Raw genomic sequence first — 20,272 nt, 5'->3', positions numbered from 1 at the left:
GATTATTATATCACGCACTCATGCAGCTTCCACTGGGGTCGTTTACCGCTGGCCGAAGCGGTTACGGCCGAACCCAGTCGAAGTTTCTTGAACGCTCCCGATCGGTCCCCACCGCCGCATGATTCAAACCCCAGAAACGTCTCGACAGTTCTCAAACATTCGAGGAATGATATAACGAATGCAAACAGAGCAATCACGTTATTCTTTATTGTTTTCATTTTTAGCAGTAGGGAAGGGTGAGATAAAACGGACACTTTGGACTTTTTTAAAACTATTCATAACTCAGAAACAAATTGATCAACTGAGCTCAGTTTAGGCTCGTCATAAAGGGAAAGAATTGTTTTTTGTATTGAGAAAAAAAAATTATTCAATTTTGTCAACATTTCAACCCCTCATTAACATTTTAAAAAAATTCAAAAGTGTCCGTTTTACCCCAACCTCCCCTATATTTATAATTTCTCAGTGCGTCCCTGGAATGGGTTTTTAATGAATTGATAAAAACAATGTGTTCATTCCACGGAGAGAATATATGTAAATGAACAATTGCAATGTGAACATAGTAATCGAGGACCCACACGTATCAAAAAATCGTACAGAAATTCTGTAGGATTTCCGCATATGATATTCGGATATTTCTATACGAATCATTTCTATACATAATTTTTTACATAGATTTTTGTTTCAATACGAAAGATGTCTAAACATTCCAGAGATAAACGTAGAGAAATGTCGCAACTCCATAGGAAATGTTTCTATACATGTGGCAGTGGGGTTCGTATAGGATCAAACCTATAGAAATCGTATAGAAATAATTTGTATAAAAAATATAGACCTTTTCATTCTGGAAATCTAGGGGAAATATTTATTTCGTTCATTCAACAAAAAAATCTCCGAAAAAACCATGGAAAATTCTGATTAATATTGAACTTTACAATGATATACACTTGAGCGCTCAAAAACCATGATTTATATGTAAATTCGGTAGTGTCCGCAAATCCTAGGGGAATTAATATGGGAAAAAAGTGTCCGCAAATCTAGTGACTCTCAGAATGAAAAGGTCTATTCGTATAACAATATCCGAATATCATCTACGAAAATCCTAATATTAAAATATAATTCTTCAAATCTTTAAACTATGCAAATCCACTTTCTGTTCTTTTCGTTATTTTAATATATATATATATATGAAAAATACCATTGACAAACTTGTTTGAATCAATTAATGAAAAAGTGGTGAAAAAAAATGAGAAAAAAAAATATGAAAAAGGATTGTGCGTTGATGAAGGGTTAAATTTCAGGGTATTAGACATTTCTTCTTCTATTACAGCACCGCTAATTTAACCTTGACCATAAAATAATTTCAATCCAATCAAATGATAAAATTGAAGACAAGTGCAATGTTCAAAGCTCCATGGTTTCATTGAAAACAAGTGTGATTGCTCCCTACTGCTAAATTAAATCATCAATGTGGACCCAAAACGAAAAATTTAACCAACGAACACCAACATCACCATGAAAACAGACCAACCAGCGCGGACGATCATCTCCAAAGTAGCCAACGACTCTGCAACCCTCGAAATCCGAACCTTCTCAACCTTGATACATTCGAAATGCCTCTTGAACCTCCAACCACAAGTGTCATCTCAAGAACAAAAAAAAAGTTAAGGGATTCCACGAAAAAAAACTCAAATTCATTTTTATACATTTTTCTTCTTTTTTTTAAATTTATTTATTAATACTCCTCTCAAGTTACACAAAAATTAACACTTTCTCAAACATTTATGAATGAATAAATGAAGTAACTCGGTGATCAAACTACTTTTTCGAAAAATATAAAAAAAAATGAAATGAACGTAGAAATTTTCTTATGTACGTAACACCACACACTGATTTTTGGGATTTTCTATGGCAGAAGTTGCAGTGACCCACGTTGACCCTCCTCACTGCTCAGCAGCAATTTTGACAGGCTCCTCTATCTTATTCTCAACGGCAGGTTTCCCCGTGTGCTCGATGGAGATGGGTTTCTCCTTCTTCTGCTCAATGGCCTCCGGTTTCCTGGGCACTGTGATGCTGAGGACCCCATCAGATGACAAGGTACTGGAGGCCTTGTCTGGATCACACTGCTCTGGCACCAGGTACTTCCTGACGAAGTGGCGAGATATCATGCCATGATCGTCCTTCTTTTCCTCGTGCTTGCCCTCGATCACGATGTAGTTGTCGACGACCTTGACGTTGACCTCCTCTGGTTTGAACTGCTGGACATCGAGGGAAACTGCGAACTTGTCCTTGTCATCTTTAACCACTGAATAACCAGCGTTGTCGTCTCTCATCAGGTCTGCCCAGGGTCTGTAATAGGTTGCTGCCAAGTTCCTGTCGAAATCGCGGAGCATCCTGTCGGTCATCTTGTCAAAGTCCCTGATGAACTGTTCGGGACGAAGGGCCAGGCCGAAGTTCTGGTCCAGCAGCCGATGAGGACGATCCAAGTGTTCCCACCAGTGAGAGAACAGCCTCGGTACGAGAGTCATCCTTGATCTCATGAGAATTTATACTCAACTTGTTTAGTAAATTGAAGTTCACTCTGTGTTACTTATTTTTGGACTGACGGCTTTGGCCGCTCCGCCAGCTTTTATACCACTCGCATCCCCCCTTACGTCGCAGCGGGCGAGACGCGTTGTTTCGAGAAGACTCGTTCAAATTCTAATTCTTTTTTTTTGCTAATAAACGATAATTTTTGAGTGGAAAATGAATCACTGTTGAGCGATCGATTTTTTATTTGTTGTTGTGGAGTTACATGTCATTCGTTGTTACGATTTTTTGTTTTTCTTTCGAATTACGTTTCTCAACGTTTTCTCTGCGAATGCGAAGTTTCTAGAAATTTCACTCTCACGGATTTTGAGGGATATTTTATGTATCAGTGGGGATTTAAACGACATTTTCATGGATTTTGAACAGTCTGGAATTATTTTTCTTCTAAAAAACATTCTATTGAGGGGATAAATACAATGGAAAGGGCATACGGCGCAGACTCTGTCTGCTGCGTCGTAGCAGATACGACGTAACACACGGATTTGTGCCCCCCTGGCAGTGAACACGCAGCAGCGATAAACAAAAATTCAAGCCGAAATAATCTCTATTGTTTCCACTGAAAAATTATTTCGCAATGATTTTTTTTCGATACTCACTGATAAAAAATATACGATGCCTTCACATGGGTATGGGCTGTGTGAGGCATCTCCTAGGATTTTTTTTCAATGATTTTTCTATAAATCTTTCTGGAAAATTCTTTTTCCACTGTTATCAATTTGAATTAAGTCGGGGAGATGAATATATTTGGCGAATTATCGACTATTTTATAAAATAGTGAGGGTCTTTTTTACAATTTATGAATGTTTGTTTTTCCCTTGAGGAAATGGGTTTGAGGAAGGTCTAGAATATTCCAGAACCATCCGAATAATGAGGGAGCTGGTCGAAAAAAAAACTACCGATGCAACGTAAACAAATCAATCCCATTCCAAATTACTGCGCAACACGGTGCATATAGTTTTGTATGCACCGTAGAAACTTCTGGAACTTTCTGGAAAATTCTAGAATATTTTCGAATTTTATTCTTGAGATTTCTACAAACTTTCAGAATATTCTCGAGTTTTATGGATAGTTCAAGAAAATTCTTTGATTTTATAGAAACTTTCGGGAAATTTCCGAGTTTTCTAAACAATTCGAAGAAATAATCTGGTTTTCGGAAAAATTCCAGAAAATTATCAGTTTTCCAGAAAATTCGAGAAAATTCTTTCGTTTTATAGAGAATTCTAAAGAACTCTTAAATTTTCTAGAAAATTCAAGGGAATTCTTAGAATTTCTGGAAAATTCGAAGGGTTTTCTAGAATTTTTTTTTCGTGCGAATTGAGCAATTTAATTTCAAATTCTGATTGACTGGCCGTGTGGCTCAGTTTCCCCCGGGTAGAATAAGAGAAAATTGAATACCAGGATTTTTGAGAATTTTCGGGTGTTCTAGAAAAGTCGAAAACACCTCAATGTTCTAGAACCTTCCATGAATTCCCGGAGAAACAGACATCTCAAATTATATAGATCAAGATTGTCACAATCACAATAGATAATTGTGACAATCTTAATTAACGAAATTAGCTGTATAGGAGTCAAATTTCGAAAAACTAATTCGTAATTGTTATTGTACACATCTCCAATAGCCCACGACTTTTGAAACTCGCAGTAGTCTCCCCTTAACAATCTTTACGTTATATGAAAAAATAAAATAAAACTAAAAGAAGAAAAAAGCTTGACAAGAGTCCTCGAAAACCAGCTGGAAGGCATCAGGTAATTGAAGAAAAAAACAGTGAATGCAGCGTAAACGCCTCCGCAAATACTCCTTACATAAAATAACTAATCATCTCTCGAAATCAATAAAACCCAGGTCCATGGAACTGCGCGTCTAAAATAAAATCGAGGCCCATGAAACCTTTGCGAAGTATCAAGGGATTTCCAGGAAAATACAGCGTATGACTTTCGTTATACAGGATGTCCCCAAAAGTCGCATTTAATCTCTCGGCGAATAAAATACAGTGAAATTCTGCGAACTTCTCCAATGTTCCTCAGCCTTTTATTATTAACTTGAGTTTTTGAGTTTTTTAGCACCAATTATTCGCTTTTAGACATATATAATCGATCGTCAATGTATGAGAATTCTCATTCCAATAGTCCGCTACCGAGAGCTAGTCACTTAGGAAATCACTGGACCACTCGATTGGAAATCAAGCGATTTCCATCCCCGATTGTGATTTCTAATGACTTCTGAAAATCATCGGAAATCAGTATAAATCATAAATAAATCAGGTGATTTCAGAAATAATTAGAAATCATCGATGAATGTGAAACCCAATAGCCCACGACCTATAAAGAGGTTTTAGTATATTTCGTCATTAGGCCGAAAAAAACTTTTCTGGCGAATATGAGGTTTGCAACACGAGCCGAAGGCGAGGGCTGCAATCATATTCGTCAGAAAATTTTTTTTTGCCGTATGACGAAGAATATTTTTTGTCATGACGGCCGTAGGCAGAGATTCACGGACGCGGAGCGAAGCGGAGCCCGTGGACCCTGTGGGACCCCGGGTGTGAAACAGAAGGGGAGTCTTCTCGTTCTCGAGCCCTGATTCAATCGCTGAGCGCGAATTTTTCCAATTTTCAAGTATCTATTGAAGTGTGCATTTGAACATTTTTTGAATATTGATTTTATTTATCAGATTGATTGATTTTTTTCTCATCACCTACGGGTGTCAAATAATTTTTATTGGATGTTATTCTAATTATTGAAATAATATTAAAATGCGGCTCGTTTGGCGCTTGCGCGCGAGGGCGTAATTGCCCCAAAACTCATAATTTTTCGAACCATTTGTTCAAATAAGTTTCTTATGAAATCTGAATAAAATCTGAAACTTATACGTGTTCTCAAGAAAGATTTGATTTATCACCCACTAGTTATTCCCCAATAGTTCATTTTTTTTTGGGTGCCATGGAAATTTCCCTAATTGAGAGTGAGGTAACCTCGGAGGTTATAGCTGGAGGGGTTACAAAAACATTCAAATTTCATTATTTTTTTTCTTGGAACTAAGATCTAAAGAAAATCTGCGAGAATTCTCAATGATGCAGCATACTTAGAAATTTCTCCCATGAATTTTCCAATTTTTTTTCATTTCGGGAGAGTGGGGTAAAATGGATACTTTAGACTTTTTTTAAATTGTTCAAAATTATCAAATTTCATCAACATTTCAACCCCTTATTAACATATCAGTAGTGAAGCGGTAAACCGAGTTAAGTCGATTTTGACTATTAGCTAGTTTTTGCTGAATATCTCACAATCTAAGAGAGATAGCAAAATTTTCCTCATGACTTTTTTTATAACCCTCTATTGGCTCTACAAAAAAGGTCATGACAAAAATCTTTCTATCTCTTCTAGATGCCGAGATATTCGTCAAAAACTAGCCAATAGTAAAAATCGACTTAACCCGGTTTACCGCTTCGCTACTGATTTTAAAAAAAATCAAAAGCGTCCGTTTTACCCCAACCTCCCCTATTTTAACTTTTCAACCGAAACATCATAATGAAAAGTTACGCTACGGAAGACTTTTGCAAACAGTTTCCTAGTCTTCTTATTTTTTGAAAGAGGACCCTGCAACGCTGTTCCTGTCCCCAATTGCTGTTCCCCCCGAATCTGGCCACCTCCGCCGTGACTTTTCAACATCATTAATTAATAACTCGTTAACTAATCTCCCGCGCCAAAAATCTTGGAGGTACTTTCGATTCCGAATTTCCCCTTCTTTCATTCCCCGAGAAAAAAATCGAGTTTTGGGTCGCCCTGTATACGGACTGAAGCGCCGCCGCCGCCGCTGTTATAACTGTAGTTGTCGGGTGGCCAGGAGCATCATTCGTAACCGAGTAGTCTCAGTAACAAGTGCTACGGTAAACTATCTTTTTCGTCATCGTCTCGATATAAAGAAGAAAATTGAGATGAGAATATCTCTGCCATCGATGGTTCACTCGCACTGGTGGGAGGATTTGGATCAGCCTCACAGCCTGCAGAATCAATACTTTGGCGATGGTATCCACCACGACGCCTTGCACCAGGCCCACCGACGTCTACCATTGGCACCATCACTCGTCCATCACTTCCCTGCTCGATACTCTAGAGACCCATTGGGATATCGTAGACACTGGACAGCTCGTCCTTCCCAGGGTGTACCGACTGTAACGCCAAATAAAAACAGCTACCACGTATCCCTGGATGTCCAGCAGTTCGCACCCGAGGAGATATCGGTGAAGCTCATGGATCGATCTGTCATTGTCGAGGGTAAACACGACGACAAGAAGGACGAGCATGGCTGGATCTCCAGACAGTTCTGCAGGAGGTACGAGATCCCGGAGATGTGCAACATGGATCAACTCCAGTGCACACTCTCATCGGACGGCGTTCTCGCCATCATCGTACCACACAAGGTCGAGGGCGAGAAGACAATTCCGATTGTGCAGACTGGAAAGCCCGCCATCGTCAACACTCCAGTGGCAGCCGATGGTGACACTCCCAAGCGGAGCCTTGAGGCTGAGGATATACAGTAGATCCGGTACTTAAGGATATCCAAGTATCTTTTACAGTTTGGTACAGACAACACTATAGATTCAACTATTTTCAATCATCAAATTTGTCAATCAAATTGCGTGAGAAAAATTTGAAAAAAATCATGAATATTCAGTGTTATTCAAATTTCATTTTGCACAGAATTATTATTTTTTAAATATTCGTTGTTTACAAATGAATAATTAAAATTATTTAAACTTTCGGAAACCTTTTTTTAGGCATGAAATCGATTTATCGTAAAATTCTGAATATGAATAAATTTGTTACGATTCCGAACAAATGATTTTTATGGTAGAAAATTGATTGTTTATAAATTATTTATAGAAAGGGCTCATAATTTTCAAAAATTACAACTTTTTAATTATTTCATCAATCTTTCTCCGAAAGTAAATTTCTAAAATTTCTTCAGATTTTTATAATGTTTTCTAACAGCTCAGTATCGAGATTCAAATTCAGACCTGCAAAGTTTAAATAATAAAATCTTTGTAAAATGTCCGGAAACTTAGGGTCAAATGGGGCTCAAATGAAAGCTGTGAGACTCGACTACAAAAGTAGAAAAGGATTTTACTGGAGAAAAAATAGTCAAAGATTGACACTGCCCTATAGATGGACGAGCTACTTTCGGATAGGAAATTACGCAAAAAAATGTTAAAATGCGAATTGTTGCTTTGAATTTTCACTAACTGTTGTGATTCTTAACCCCTGAATGGCGATTTTTTTTTCGATCTTTTTTTTTTCATTGCTAGAAAAACAAACGTCCATCTACTGGGCGGTTTTCTTAGGCGTCCATCTACTGGGCAGTTTACCCTACTTGGATATCCTTAATCCTCACGTTCGTTCGTCAGTCATCGAATGGAATTTATCAGTGTGATATCGGCTTCCTTGGGTAAACGAAGAGTGAAAGTTGGTCAGGTAAACATTCCAGTATTGTAATTGTAGATTTATCTACGTGAGAATTCCAGTTAGATCACTCGTTATCATAACTCGGAAATATTTAGTTCACGCGTGGCATGCACTGTCGAGTCTACGTTCATACTATTTGCAGTTTGTCGAGGGGCCGTTCATTTGGAAAGCTGATGGCACAGTGATTGCTGATTTCACGGGATTTCATGGAGATTTCCATGATTTCACGCTATCACTGATTTCATGCGATGCACGGAGAAAAATATTCTGCGAAAATTACGGAACTCCCAATTCGCTCACCGATTACGGAATCGACTTAGAAAATTTAAGTGACGGTATTGTAATCTTTCACAGGAGATTCAGATAAAAATTACGGAACGCTTTGGAGAAATTCCGTGACAGTTCCGTAAGACTTCCCACAACCAGATTTCACTCCGGAATTACGGAAAAGATAGGTAATTTTTATTGAATATTTCACTCCGTGTACCTGCACTGAGAGGAAAATGTAGTAAAACGGACGGATTTTTTTTACTAAAACGCTGCGTGCTTTTTAATAGCGCCAATGAAACAATCCATTGGCGATATGGAATATGTCGTCACTTTCAATCGATTGCATGATTAAACGGTTCTTTCAATAGCTAATTCTGAGGGCTCAAATAATAGATCATATATTCCTTCGCATTCCCTAAATATTTCTTCGAAATTAATAGTTTTCTGAATGCATCACGTTTCGTCGATCTGAAACCTTAGTGTAGGCGACATCAATGAAATCGTATTCAATAACATATTTTGAATGAAATAATGGCTTATTTTCGAAGGAATATTCTGTTACCTACGCTTTCTATGGAATCCGCTCGTGAAATGAAGAATTACAACGTTAAAACAATGAAATTGAATTTTTATATGAAAGAACATGCATCCAATAACATATATTCTATAGAAACTACGATATTTTTTTCTCATAGAATTTTTTTTGGTACTTCAACATTCATAAAAACAAAAATTACTGCACAAATATTATTCTCCAATTAATTTTTTTCTCTTTTTTATAGTCCTTTTCTATGAAGAAAACACAACTGAAACAAAAAAATTGGTTAAAGACCAGATGAGTAATGTAGGGTTAAATGAATACGTGTTCATTTCATTAATGAAGTAATAAACTGGATGTATAATAATTGATGTAATGCTTCCCATGGGAAGATGATTTAAAAAATAAACAATTTCCCTCTGAACTGGAAAGTTTCAATGTTCAAACTGAAATGTATTCCGTTCATCTATGAAATAATTGGAATTGTGAATGACGAAATGAAGGAATTGGACATAAATTTAAAAGGCAATAAAGGGTCGATTGAAACTTGAATATGTGTTCCGATCATTTCTTTGGAATCAAAGATTCCCCTTCTTACCTTTCCTCTTTATTCCTTATTCAGTTCTCGCAATTCATATCGTTCTTTTTGCGTTTCTTTTCTGTTGTAAACATAAATGGGAGCTGAATAAAATTTCTTGGTTATCAGTTCGAAAAAGTTTGGAAAGTTGCGCGGCCAAGTTGCCCTTTTGACCGCGCAACTTTCCAGCGCATGTATCTCTTCAATTAATTCAGTAGTGAAGCGGTAAACCGAGTTAAGTCGATTTTGACTATTAGCCAGTTTTTGCTGAATATCTCGGAATCTAAGAGAGATAGCAAAATTTTTCTCACGACTTTTTTTATAACGCTCTATTGGCTCTACAAAAAAGGTCATGACAAAAATCTTTCTATCTCTTTTAGATTCCGAGATATTCGTCAAAAACTAGCCAATAGTAAAAAACGACTTAACCCGGTTTACCGCTTCGCTACTGAATTGATTCATCAAAATTTCGTAAAAGATAGAATTATTCTACACAATTGTAGGAACATTTTAGAATTTTGACATTTTCGTGTATCTACAATAGTTTAAAAGATACAGCGTTTTATACAATTAAACTTATTCAGAACAACTGAAGCGACAATTTTTCGAACTGACAACCAAGAAATTTAGAATCAGAAATCAGCGACCCCAAAATCATATAATTTTTACATAATTGGTATCGCTTATTCGTTCAATCTATTATTGATAATCAATTATTGTTTATAATAAGGTGTTTATGGAAGACTCGAAATGTATGTGTACAACTGTACTACAGTTTTTTTTAATTATTAAATTATAAAACATGTGCTTACATATATTTTTGCATACTCATGAGAGAATGATTACACTTTTCATCTTTGGAACAAAATAAACGAAGCCAAGAGTACTAGACACTAAAGTAAGTAAACAAAGTCAAGAGTTCTAGTTAATTAGAAAAAAAAATAGATGAACAAAAAAGTGTTTCATCTAGATAGATGCAAAATGACCGTCATAGTTTTTCGGCCAATTGTGACCGTCATGGAAAAATTTTTTGTGACCGGACCGGCGGTCATTGGGGCCTCGTCATGTGACCGTCAATGACCACTTTATGACCGGTCATGTCAAATTGCGCTTAAAGTGTTCTGAATAAGTTTAATTGTATAAAACGCTGTATCTCTTAAACTATTGTAAATACACGAAAATATCAAAATTCTAAAATGTTCCTACAATTGTTTAGAATAATTTTGTCTTGACGGGACAAAATTATTATGCCTTCGCATCTCTACTCCAGGCAGTTGTCTGGTACGAACCATCTGTCCATTCGCCAAAAGCCGATAACTCCGAGGGTTACATTCAAGGTCAGACCGGCAGAATATTGCGTCTTCTCTCTACAATAGCTGTTGCGTCAGGATGTTAGTGCGTTCCCGAATTGATTCCAGAACGAGTTACGAGTCGGAGCTGAAAACATCAGGCAACCACTTCCTCCTCTTTGTTTACGTCTCGCAACGAAAAGAGAGGGATAAAAGTTTCTTTAGAGTTGGGTCATTTTTTTTGTATCGTTAAACCAAGGTAGACATTTTTAGAGAGCATTGAACGAGCGACCCAGACCGTATTCCGAGTACAATACTGATACGTGTCTTATTACAACTGGTGGTATGAATATACCTCACTTTGCCAGAATCGATTGACACAAACGAAAAAAATACATATGTTTGTTTGAGGAGAAAAAAAATAATAAATTGGAATTTGGAGCAGTTGTCGATGGAATTAATCTGTCGTCTGAGTCTTTATGACAATGAAACTTGGGAATTGGAGTTCTATTTCGGGTCAATAAGTGCCATACGAGCCTCCGGCCCGCCTCAACGCGATCAATAGGCTTTTGTTGGGTATTCGAGCGAAATTCCACCTTTGGATTCCGAATATAAAATAAACGAACATAAAGAAAGGAAGCCTTGTAACAATAAACCCGAAAAACGCGAGGATTTAATCCACAACGTCACTGAAACCGTTATTCAACGACTGGTGGAACGATCTCAATGTTATGAGGGGCTTAAATCAACATTTTGGCTATGCAGATGACCTTGACGTGTATCATCGGACGACAACACCTGATTATCTCAATTATCCACTGTTGAGACCCAACAAACATCGTTATCGCTATTGCGGGCGGCTGTATCTTCAATACAGCTGTAATTGTACGTGAATGCGTCCATGGTCTTTCCTTCTTTCCCGAATTTCCTAGAAACTCCTTGCATGCCCTCGAATTTCCTGGAATCTCCTTGAATTCTCTCGAATTTTCTAAAAACTTGTTGAATTCCCTCGAATTTTTTAGAAACTCCCTGAATTTCCTCGAAATTTCTAGAAACTCCTTGAATTTTTGCGAAATTTCAAGAAACTTTTGGAATTACCTCGAAATGTTTAGAATTTTCTAGAATTCCGATAGATGGCGCTGCACATAAGGATCGTTTCCCAAAATGACCCCCTATATTGTTATGTATACTCTGATAATATTGATAATATTCCGCACATTTTGAGCCCAAAATGATCTTCATAGGGTGAAAAATGACGTCGTTGGAGAAGATGGAAAAACAATTTAACATTGGTGCAACGCTCCGCGTGCCTAAAAGTCCAATTTCCGTCACATTGTGATGAAAAATATTGTTCGTAACTCGTGAAAAAATGTTTTTTAGCTCGTGGGATTATAAACCTCCCACTCGCCAAAAAACACTTTTTTGCACTCGTTACGAAATATACTATTACGTCTCTGGGTCCGGAAACCGCGATTTAGCCGAGGGAATCAATGTTAGAATCGCGGTTATGTCCTAGGGACATAAAATAATATTTTATGCACCAAGCACTGAAAACCGCGTTCCAACCGAACAAAGTGAAGTGAAAATTTACGGTTTATCGGTCCTCGGGACATAATATACAATTTTTTATGATATTTATGGGTTCAATACTGCGTCTTCGTCAGTCGGAATAAAATAAAACATTTTAGTAACCGAAAATTGCAAGCTTTTCGAAGTAATGTAAAAAATGTAAAAAACCCGTCGAGGTATTTTACGTAAATTACGTCAGTAAAAAAACTGTGTAATTTACCAACGTAATTTGAACGTCCACCCCTGGTTTAACAATATTTTTTCGTGTCACGGGACCTGCAAAACGCATGGGAAAATGGGGTTTTTCGTGAGAAGACCCGGTAAACCGCGATTCTAACCTCGCTTCGCTCGGTTTGATCGCGGTTTACGGGCCTTCTGACGAAAAATTGCATTCATCACACGGTCCAAAAGTATTTTCTGGCGAATGTGGCTTTGTAGGCCAAGCCGAAGGCGAGGCCTATAATCACATTCGTCAGAAAATACTTTGTGGACCTTGTGATGAAAATTACTATTTCAGGTCCCTCGACACGAAAATTAATATACACACCTCGTCATGGAAAACATATCACCCTCCCCCACGTGCTTGCCATCCTCGCCTTCGGCTCGGAAGGCAATCTTGCATGTGGGGGACGGTGATCTGTTTTCCAAGGCTCGGGCATATAATGTACTATTTGACAGCGATGTTACGTTCATCGAGTGGCTGAACTCGCCTACAAGTGAACGAAAAGATTTTTCGTTTACTTTTCATTTACGAGTGAACGAAAAGGCACTTTTGGGCACGAGGTGAACGTATATTTCGATACGAGTGACACGGAATCTTCACGAGTGTTCGCGGTCCGAGGCGAAGCCGAGGGATGCCAACCTCACGAGCTAGTTTTTTTAAACTCGACTCCTACATAGCTAATTTCTTTTTCAATATAAAAAATTGCACCATTCATGTAAAATAGCCAGCAATTGTCTCTTACAGAATCGAGAATATATTTCAAATATTTTGAGCATCATTTTTCTGGCTATTTCACATGAATGGTACAATTTTTTTAATTAAAAAAAAACTAAATTGGTTGTGTAGGAGTCAAATTTCAAAAAAAAATAGCACGTAATTGTGATTGTACACTTTTTTTCAAAAATTTTGAAAAAAAACCTCTGTAGCTGAAGCCTGCGGGGCAGGGGGAAATCGAGAGAATGATTTCCATTCATTGCACTGGGGCACCAGCTGTTTTACCTGGTCACATCAGGGGAGAGGGGATGGCGAGGGTTCCAGCGAACAACGGGGGAATCCAGGTCGAGAGAGGAGAGACGTTGTGATCGCTGCGTAATTTTCCGAGCTATTTTTTTACATGAAAAACTGATGAAGGGTTTATTTAACGATCTGCATGCGAAAGATTTGACACAATAGAAACCTACTGACGATTGCCTGAGAATGACTCGAACGGAGAAATACGGTATTGAAAAAATAAATACTTTTCTCAAATAAATGGACATTTGGCAAAAATATATTTTTTTCTCAGTGTAATAATGCACTTTTAAACTCGAATATGCACGTAATAAATAAAGTGATACAAAAATCATGCAAGACAGATAACCCAGAAACAGCAAAAACATGCAAAAAAACAAAGATACCATCGTATTGTCATTATATTGATTCAGTTGAATAAAAATATCTGCGATAAAAAAAAGTTCTCTTCAAAATACTTTCTCCGTTCATTAATCCACCTTCTTTTTAACCCCTGAAGATAAAAATAAAATAAACTCGTTCAACATTCAACATTCGTTGAATAAATTCGTCTGAAAGACAGTTGGCGCATCGAGCGAGCCCGAAAGTTCGTGAACCTTCTACGCCGTCTACGCCTAATGTCTCGTCTGGGGGGCTCACAGCATACTGCGCACATGGGCTATCTGAGTCAACTGGTGATAATAAATGAAAAACATTGGGCTCAGTCTGACACACCCAATTACATGGAACCTTCCAGTCCTATCGCGGACATTGACAAGAAAAAAAATAAAAAAATCTAGAACAATCTCTAATGTAAAAAGAGCATCCTCAAACAATTTGCTAGCCAAAAACAATCAACCGAAAAACAATCCATTGATATGAAGAAACTAGAAATAATCGAGACGAAAAATTCATTTCAATAAAATTTCTCTCCGGTGAGCCTTTTGTTGTCGATCAGAGGCGAGGCGAATGTACGAGACTGCAAACAGATCGATATCTCAGCCTGTTGACAACCTCGAACGTTCTAGAAACTCCCCAAACTCTCCCTCAAAATAATTTTCAACAGAATAACGAAACCACTGTCTCGCCAAAAAATCCGGAACTCCATGGAAACACGCTAAAAAAATGTAAATAAGTCTCTAACGGCACTCCGAGGCTTCGAAGCTCATCGAAACGACGCATATCCCACCCTTTCACCCGTCTCGTTTGAGAAACTCTCGTTGTCTATACCCGTCAGCTACAATCCAGCCCCCTTATTGCGTCTTAAACAACCTAAAAACCCCGAAAAAACAGTCCTAAAAACTGAAAAAAAACAGTTCCCGATCAAATTCTCCGATTCATTTATTCAAAACCCTGTGTTTACCCGAAATAACTGCCGTTCAATCTCGAATATTCTCGAAGCCGGCCGGTGAGTATAAATAGAGGGCGGCGCGCCAGCTGAGGCATCAGTCTACTCGAAGCAATCGAACGATACACATCGCGCAAGCGAAACCCAACGCAACTCAAACGTATTCAATTTCTACGAAAAAAAAAAGAACATCAAGATGAGTCTTGTACCACTGCTGTTCTCAAACTGGTGGGAGGATTTGGAGCGTCCCCACAGGCTCTTTGACCAGGACTTTGGTCTGGAGCTGGCGCCAGAGCAGCTCTTGACACCTCAGATTCTGCAGCGTTACTTCTCCCCTAGGGAGATCCCGAGAGTTAGATCCCCTCTGGCATACTACAGACCCTGGGGTGAGCTGCTTCGCAAGGCCGACACTGGAGCCTCAACTGTCAACGCTGACAAGAACAAATTCCAAGTTATCCTCGACGTCCAGCAGTTCAAGCCTGAGGAGATCAACGTCAAGGTCGTTGACAAATGTGTCGTGGTGGAGGCCAAGCACGAGGAGAAGCAGGACGAGCACGGATGGATCTCTCGCCAGTTCATACGCAAGTACATGATCCCAGAGCAGTGCGACGTAGAGCAGGTGTCCTCCAGTCTCTCATCGGACGGTGTACTCACCATCACAGCACCCAGGAAGGAGGTGCCCAAGGTCGAGGGCGAAAAGGTCATCAAGATCGAGCACACTGGCAAGCCTGCCATTCGTGACACCAGCGATGCCTCGTGCAAGAAGAAGGAGGACAAGGAGGACAAGAAGTGTATCAAGAAGTGAAATATTTCATTACCTTTTACCTTCGTCTATTTTTTGATAAAATGGATTATCTCATAACGTTCGTATTTCCATTGATACTACTCTCATAAAATTACTCGTTTCATTCATTATTTAGTTTACGTTGAGTCATTATCACATTATTGAGTTTTGTGATATTTCTTTGTACTTTTTATTAATTTGGTGAATAAATAATAAACCAAAAAAAGAGAAAATTTAAGTGAGAAGGAAAATAATGCGTTGTTTATTGTACGTTAAGAATCCTTTCCCTGAAGATTTGGGGTGAAAATTTCTTTGTCATTCTCTTCGGCGTTTTGGATGTTCAGCTGGGTCAACGTTGGATTCTCATCTTATTTTTCAACACGACTAGACATTTTATTTATTAGGTTCTAGCTCATTTCTACGTGATGTTTTCTTTTTTTTTCTCATCGATCGATGGGTTGGTCGTTGGGCATTTGAATACAGGTAGTTGAATTATCTTATTTATAAATAACGAAAAAAAATTATGGTAAAAACTAAATTATTGTGCTGGTGGTTTGTGTTATTCGTTGCAAATTGAGACTCGTCTTCTCTTAGGATTTATCTTGGAATTTGTAGGATTATCGTTCACTTCGGTTCTACGTTAAATTCTCCACTTTTTTTTAAAATGACTTTCCTATGGAATTGAGTTTGTTTCTCTTCCTCGTTCATTTGCAACTCCATATATGAAAACAAATTTTGCTTTCATTCACCAAAGATTTCGTTGAAAATTCTCGAAGATAATTGGCATTCACTTGTGGATTTTGGTGACCTAGGTCAAGGTTGGATTATCGTGTTTGCGATGTGGATCGTCTGTGGTTTTGTTATGGCATATCACTTAGGAGAAAGTCTTTGTGTCGCAGTGTCGCCCCTCAAAATACTAGAAAATTCTAGATTTTTCTAGAGAATTGTACAAAATTCTACGGTTTTGTAAAAAAATATCGAAAAAATTGTTCGATTTTCTAGAAAATTCTCGGGGTATGTCCAAGATAATTTAGAATTCTCTCGAAAATTAAAATAAAGATAGCAGTCTCGTATACTGCAGTAATGAACGTAGAGACTTCTGGAAACATCTTAAACCTGCGAGAGAATTGTAGAAATTTAGTGAATTTTGGAAAGATAGAAGGAAGGGTTTTCTACATCCGCAAAAAATCAAGAGCTTCTTCAAAAAATTTGAGAAATTATAAAAAATTTCTATTTTCTAAAAAATGGAAACTATAGACGCATCCACGTAAAATCACGATTAATTGTATTGAAAACACAGCTATCTGCAGCTTTTTATAAACTACGATTGAACTACTGTACTGTTTTCATCTGGATTTTGCATTCTCATCTTATTGTCGAATAAATAATATAACCATTTTTTTTCAGCTCCTGATTCAACCTACCTCACATTCTATTTTCCCATCGATCAATCGTCAGGCACAACACCTTGTTAAATAATTTTGATATAGTATTTGAAATCGTGTTTCTTCTACAATTTTTATTGCGCCTGAATAAAGGCAGTCTTCTCATTTATGAATAGACAAGAGAAAATTGAAGGAAATCACTGAATTATTCTGCTGTTGTTCTGTGTTATTCGTTACAATTGAAGACTCGTCTTGCTTCAGAATTGAATTTAGAATTCTCAACATTGAATTCTCCTCATTTCTATTGAACAAAAATAACTTGACTATAACATTTTATACGTTTTAGTTTCTATTTTATTCCCAACTCACATACAAATCTCCTTTTTACAATCGAAAAATATCGCCAAGTTTAGTTTATATCTGAGCACAACTCAAATAATTTTAATACAGTATTTAAAACTCCATTTTCATCTATTGCGAGTTAACAAAGGCAATCGAATACTCAATGAGACATGGACACAACTCCGTTATCATCATCTAAATTAATCTGTCCAAGTACAATCTGACAAAAAAGGAAATAATAATAAATGTAGCAGTATTTACATAGTCAATTAGAATAGATGCGTTAATATCAGCTGTCCTTGAGGACCTCTTTGAGGATGGATCCAGTGTTTCTTGATGGTATAAAATCCGGGAATGAGGGAAGATTGACGTTGGTGAGCAACAGCCCAGAGTGGGAAGAGGAAGTTGAATGTTGTCGACTATGTCCAGGCCTGGAAATGGACGTGTTGGACACTGGCAAGGCTGGCACCGAAGTTGGCTTTGATTCGCTCTCGAGGAACCTGATGAATGATTGAGTCAGTGAGGCCTCTTGATCTTTCGTTGGTGTTCCAGAGGTGGATAATAACCCTGAGAACCATCCACCGTGTGAAGCTGGATGATTTAGGCCTGCTTTTTCACGTTCATCCTCGTTGAAGTCTAGAATTGTGCCGAACACTCGGAGAACTGCGGATTTGTCAGACGCGGGGGATGACAGGAAGCCCAGGAGGAGATTTTTTATCAGGAATCTAGAGATGAAAGATTGATAAAATAGTGATTTTATTAATTGAGAATTATGTCATTATGCTCACCAGAGCTGGAGACCCTGAATACTAGAGAAAAAAAATGTTTCTAATTTCGTGTAAAATCTAGGAGTTTCAGAATTCTGTTGCAGGAATTCTACCGAGCAAAGAATCCTAGAAATGAGTGAAATTTTGACTCATTTCCACAGAACTTTCTCTAAAAAATGGTGCAGAAAACCATGAATTATGAGTAATTTCCTGGAATTTTTACTCAAGGCTAGTATAACTCTACCCAAATAAAGGCACATTTTCTCACATTTCTGGAATTCAAAACTTTTGGGTTGGTAAAATAAAAACCTTGGGGGTCTTGAATCAAGAATCTCTACGTGCTCAAATTATGAACATTCTCGTTCCTGATGTGATGAATTTTTATTATTTATTTAGTCCATATGTATATGATGAATTTTTATTTTTTTGCTCTAGAATAAATCTACTCATGTTTATAAATCCTTTAATGTTCAATCGTTCTCGAATTTTATTCCTGTCGAATGTTATTAGTTCATGAACGCCAAGGTTCTGAATTCAAGAACCCAATGATTTTTGACTTAAGAATCCAACGATTCTTGATTTAAAAACTCGTTTCACATGAAACAAGTGGATTTTTGACATTGAATGTCAGAGATTTTTTTCTCAAATCAAATAACTAGTTTATTGCTATCAATCTAGCATCTTTTAGAATTAGAATTATTTTTGGAATTTTTGAAATTATTACAGCATTTTTGGAATTATGAGTTTCTTAAAATCAGCCAGTTAGGCCTGGAAATTAGAAACTTTTCCGTTCTATGATAATTTTTGAAAGTTTCGTACTATTCGAGATGATTTTTAAATTTCCATTTTTAATACCATTATAACACCATTCGAATGAAGTAGTCTAAAAGTCAATAGGGATTGTTATATGAGACTTATTCTGTTGGCAATGTTTTCAATAGTTTTATGAAGTTCTTTCATCACTAGAAATGTTTTTCAGTTATGCATCAAATACCGCGATGATTAGTATTTTTCAGCTCTTCAATTCAAAAGAAAATAAAAGTATTGCAAAAGATTTTCCATCAATTATTCACAAATAGTATATTTCTGAATCAAACTGTTCCAAATACTATGGCATTTTCTGCATTTGATGAATAAAAAATAAAATCATTTCAACTCGTAGTTTTTGCGCATTAAAACTCGCCATCACAATTCTTCGTCAACATTTTAATTGGTAAATGCAATAATGGCTCCCCCAGCTCTGATTTTCATTAAGATAATTGGATATTTCGATAATTACTTGTCTACTTTGCCCTCTCCACTTTTATTCGCCTCTTGAATCCTCTCATCCGCAGTATTAACTAATTCCGTCAATTTTGCGACTGAAAAAATGACAAAAAATTGAATTAATCACTCGAAAAAAAACAATGGATTATCCTTCGTCTCTACTCAAGACTCAATATGAATGAATGCATTCAAAAATCAAAACAATTTAATCAGTTAATGAAACAAAAAAATTGATAAATTGAGGTGATACCTATGAAAACTTTTGCATTTACAAGTGCAATTGCATTGAAATGCTGCATCCAAATTTGTGGTTCGAGACAACGACGATTAGGGAAGACATGAGCGAAAGTATAACACAAGCACTGGTTGATAATGAACATACACCAGTACCTGATGTAATACTCACACCCGTGCCCAAAATTTTTGGTTCTTTCATGCTGCATTCCCTTGGCTTATTGGTTTATAACATTACCATGCTCCTCAACATGCTCATTAACATGGTAAAGAAAAATCAATTCTCATGTATGCGTGGTTACAAATTCTGGGTAATTGATAAATAAAAAATCATAAGTGTTTCATTTTTTTGCTTCTACAATGAGTGGTTTGTAGGAAAGGGGTAACGGGTGGGAAATTCCACGCGGTAAAATGAGCATTTATACTGAATTACGCTCACAGTTACCGCATGAGATTACACACTCAAGCATTACCAAATTCATTTAATCGTTTATGTACTTATTTTTCTACTTTGGCGAATCCATTCTGTGCTGTTCCTATTCTATATTTGTAATAACAATTGATAAAAATCAATAGAAAATTTATTAAACACAAGGTAAATAAATAAATAGTCAAACAGATGAAATAAAACATGAAATGATTCA

At 37.1% G+C, this 20,272-nt stretch overlaps 4 protein-coding genes across 5 annotated transcripts in view; 2 read left to right on the top strand and 2 right to left on the bottom strand.

Moving 5' to 3' along the window:
• Positions 1-1,690: 1,690 nt before the first annotated feature.
• LOC107048817 (protein lethal(2)essential for life) lies at positions 1,691-2,588 on the bottom strand. The gene has a single exon (XM_015272274.2). It carries the CDS (start codon positions 2,535-2,537, stop codon positions 1,941-1,943), a length of 597 nt encoding a protein of 198 aa, XP_015127760.1. The 5' UTR covers positions 2,538-2,588; the 3' UTR covers positions 1,691-1,940.
• A 3,835-nt stretch (positions 2,589-6,423) lies between these two features.
• On the top strand, positions 6,424-7,194 carry LOC107042474 (alpha-crystallin A chain). The gene has a single exon (XM_015263559.1). It carries the CDS (start codon positions 6,519-6,521, stop codon positions 7,122-7,124), a length of 606 nt encoding a protein of 201 aa, XP_015119045.1. The 5' UTR covers positions 6,424-6,518; the 3' UTR covers positions 7,125-7,194.
• Positions 7,195-14,932: 7,738 nt separating this feature from the next.
• On the top strand, positions 14,933-15,872 carry LOC107048751 (protein lethal(2)essential for life). The gene has a single exon (XM_015272147.2). The coding sequence runs from the start codon at positions 15,047-15,049 to the stop codon at positions 15,653-15,655; it is 609 nt and encodes a 202-aa protein (XP_015127633.1). The 5' UTR covers positions 14,933-15,046; the 3' UTR covers positions 15,656-15,872.
• A 1,484-nt stretch (positions 15,873-17,356) lies between these two features.
• LOC107036186 (thyroid receptor-interacting protein 11) overlaps positions 17,357-20,272 on the bottom strand; it is a 34,973-nt gene continuing 32,057 nt past the window's right edge. For both annotated transcript variants that reach the window (XM_015253962.1, XM_015253971.1), the window contains 2 exons: positions 19,408-19,489; positions 17,357-18,086 (listed from right to left, as the gene is read on the bottom strand). In XM_015253962.1, coding sequence (XP_015109448.1) covers positions 17,651-18,086; positions 19,408-19,489 — 518 coding nt within the window. In that variant the 3' untranslated portion in view covers positions 17,357-17,650. The remainder of the gene's footprint in view (positions 18,087-19,407; positions 19,490-20,272) is intronic.

The sequence above is a fragment of the Diachasma alloeum genome, unplaced genomic scaffold (genome assembly GCF_001412515.2).
Source record: "Diachasma alloeum isolate Michigan unplaced genomic scaffold, Dall2.0 Dall_scaffold_00176, whole genome shotgun sequence".
Classification (NCBI taxonomy): domain Eukaryota; kingdom Metazoa; phylum Arthropoda; class Insecta; order Hymenoptera; family Braconidae; genus Diachasma; species Diachasma alloeum.
This window is presented reverse-complemented; position numbering and strand designations above follow the sequence as displayed.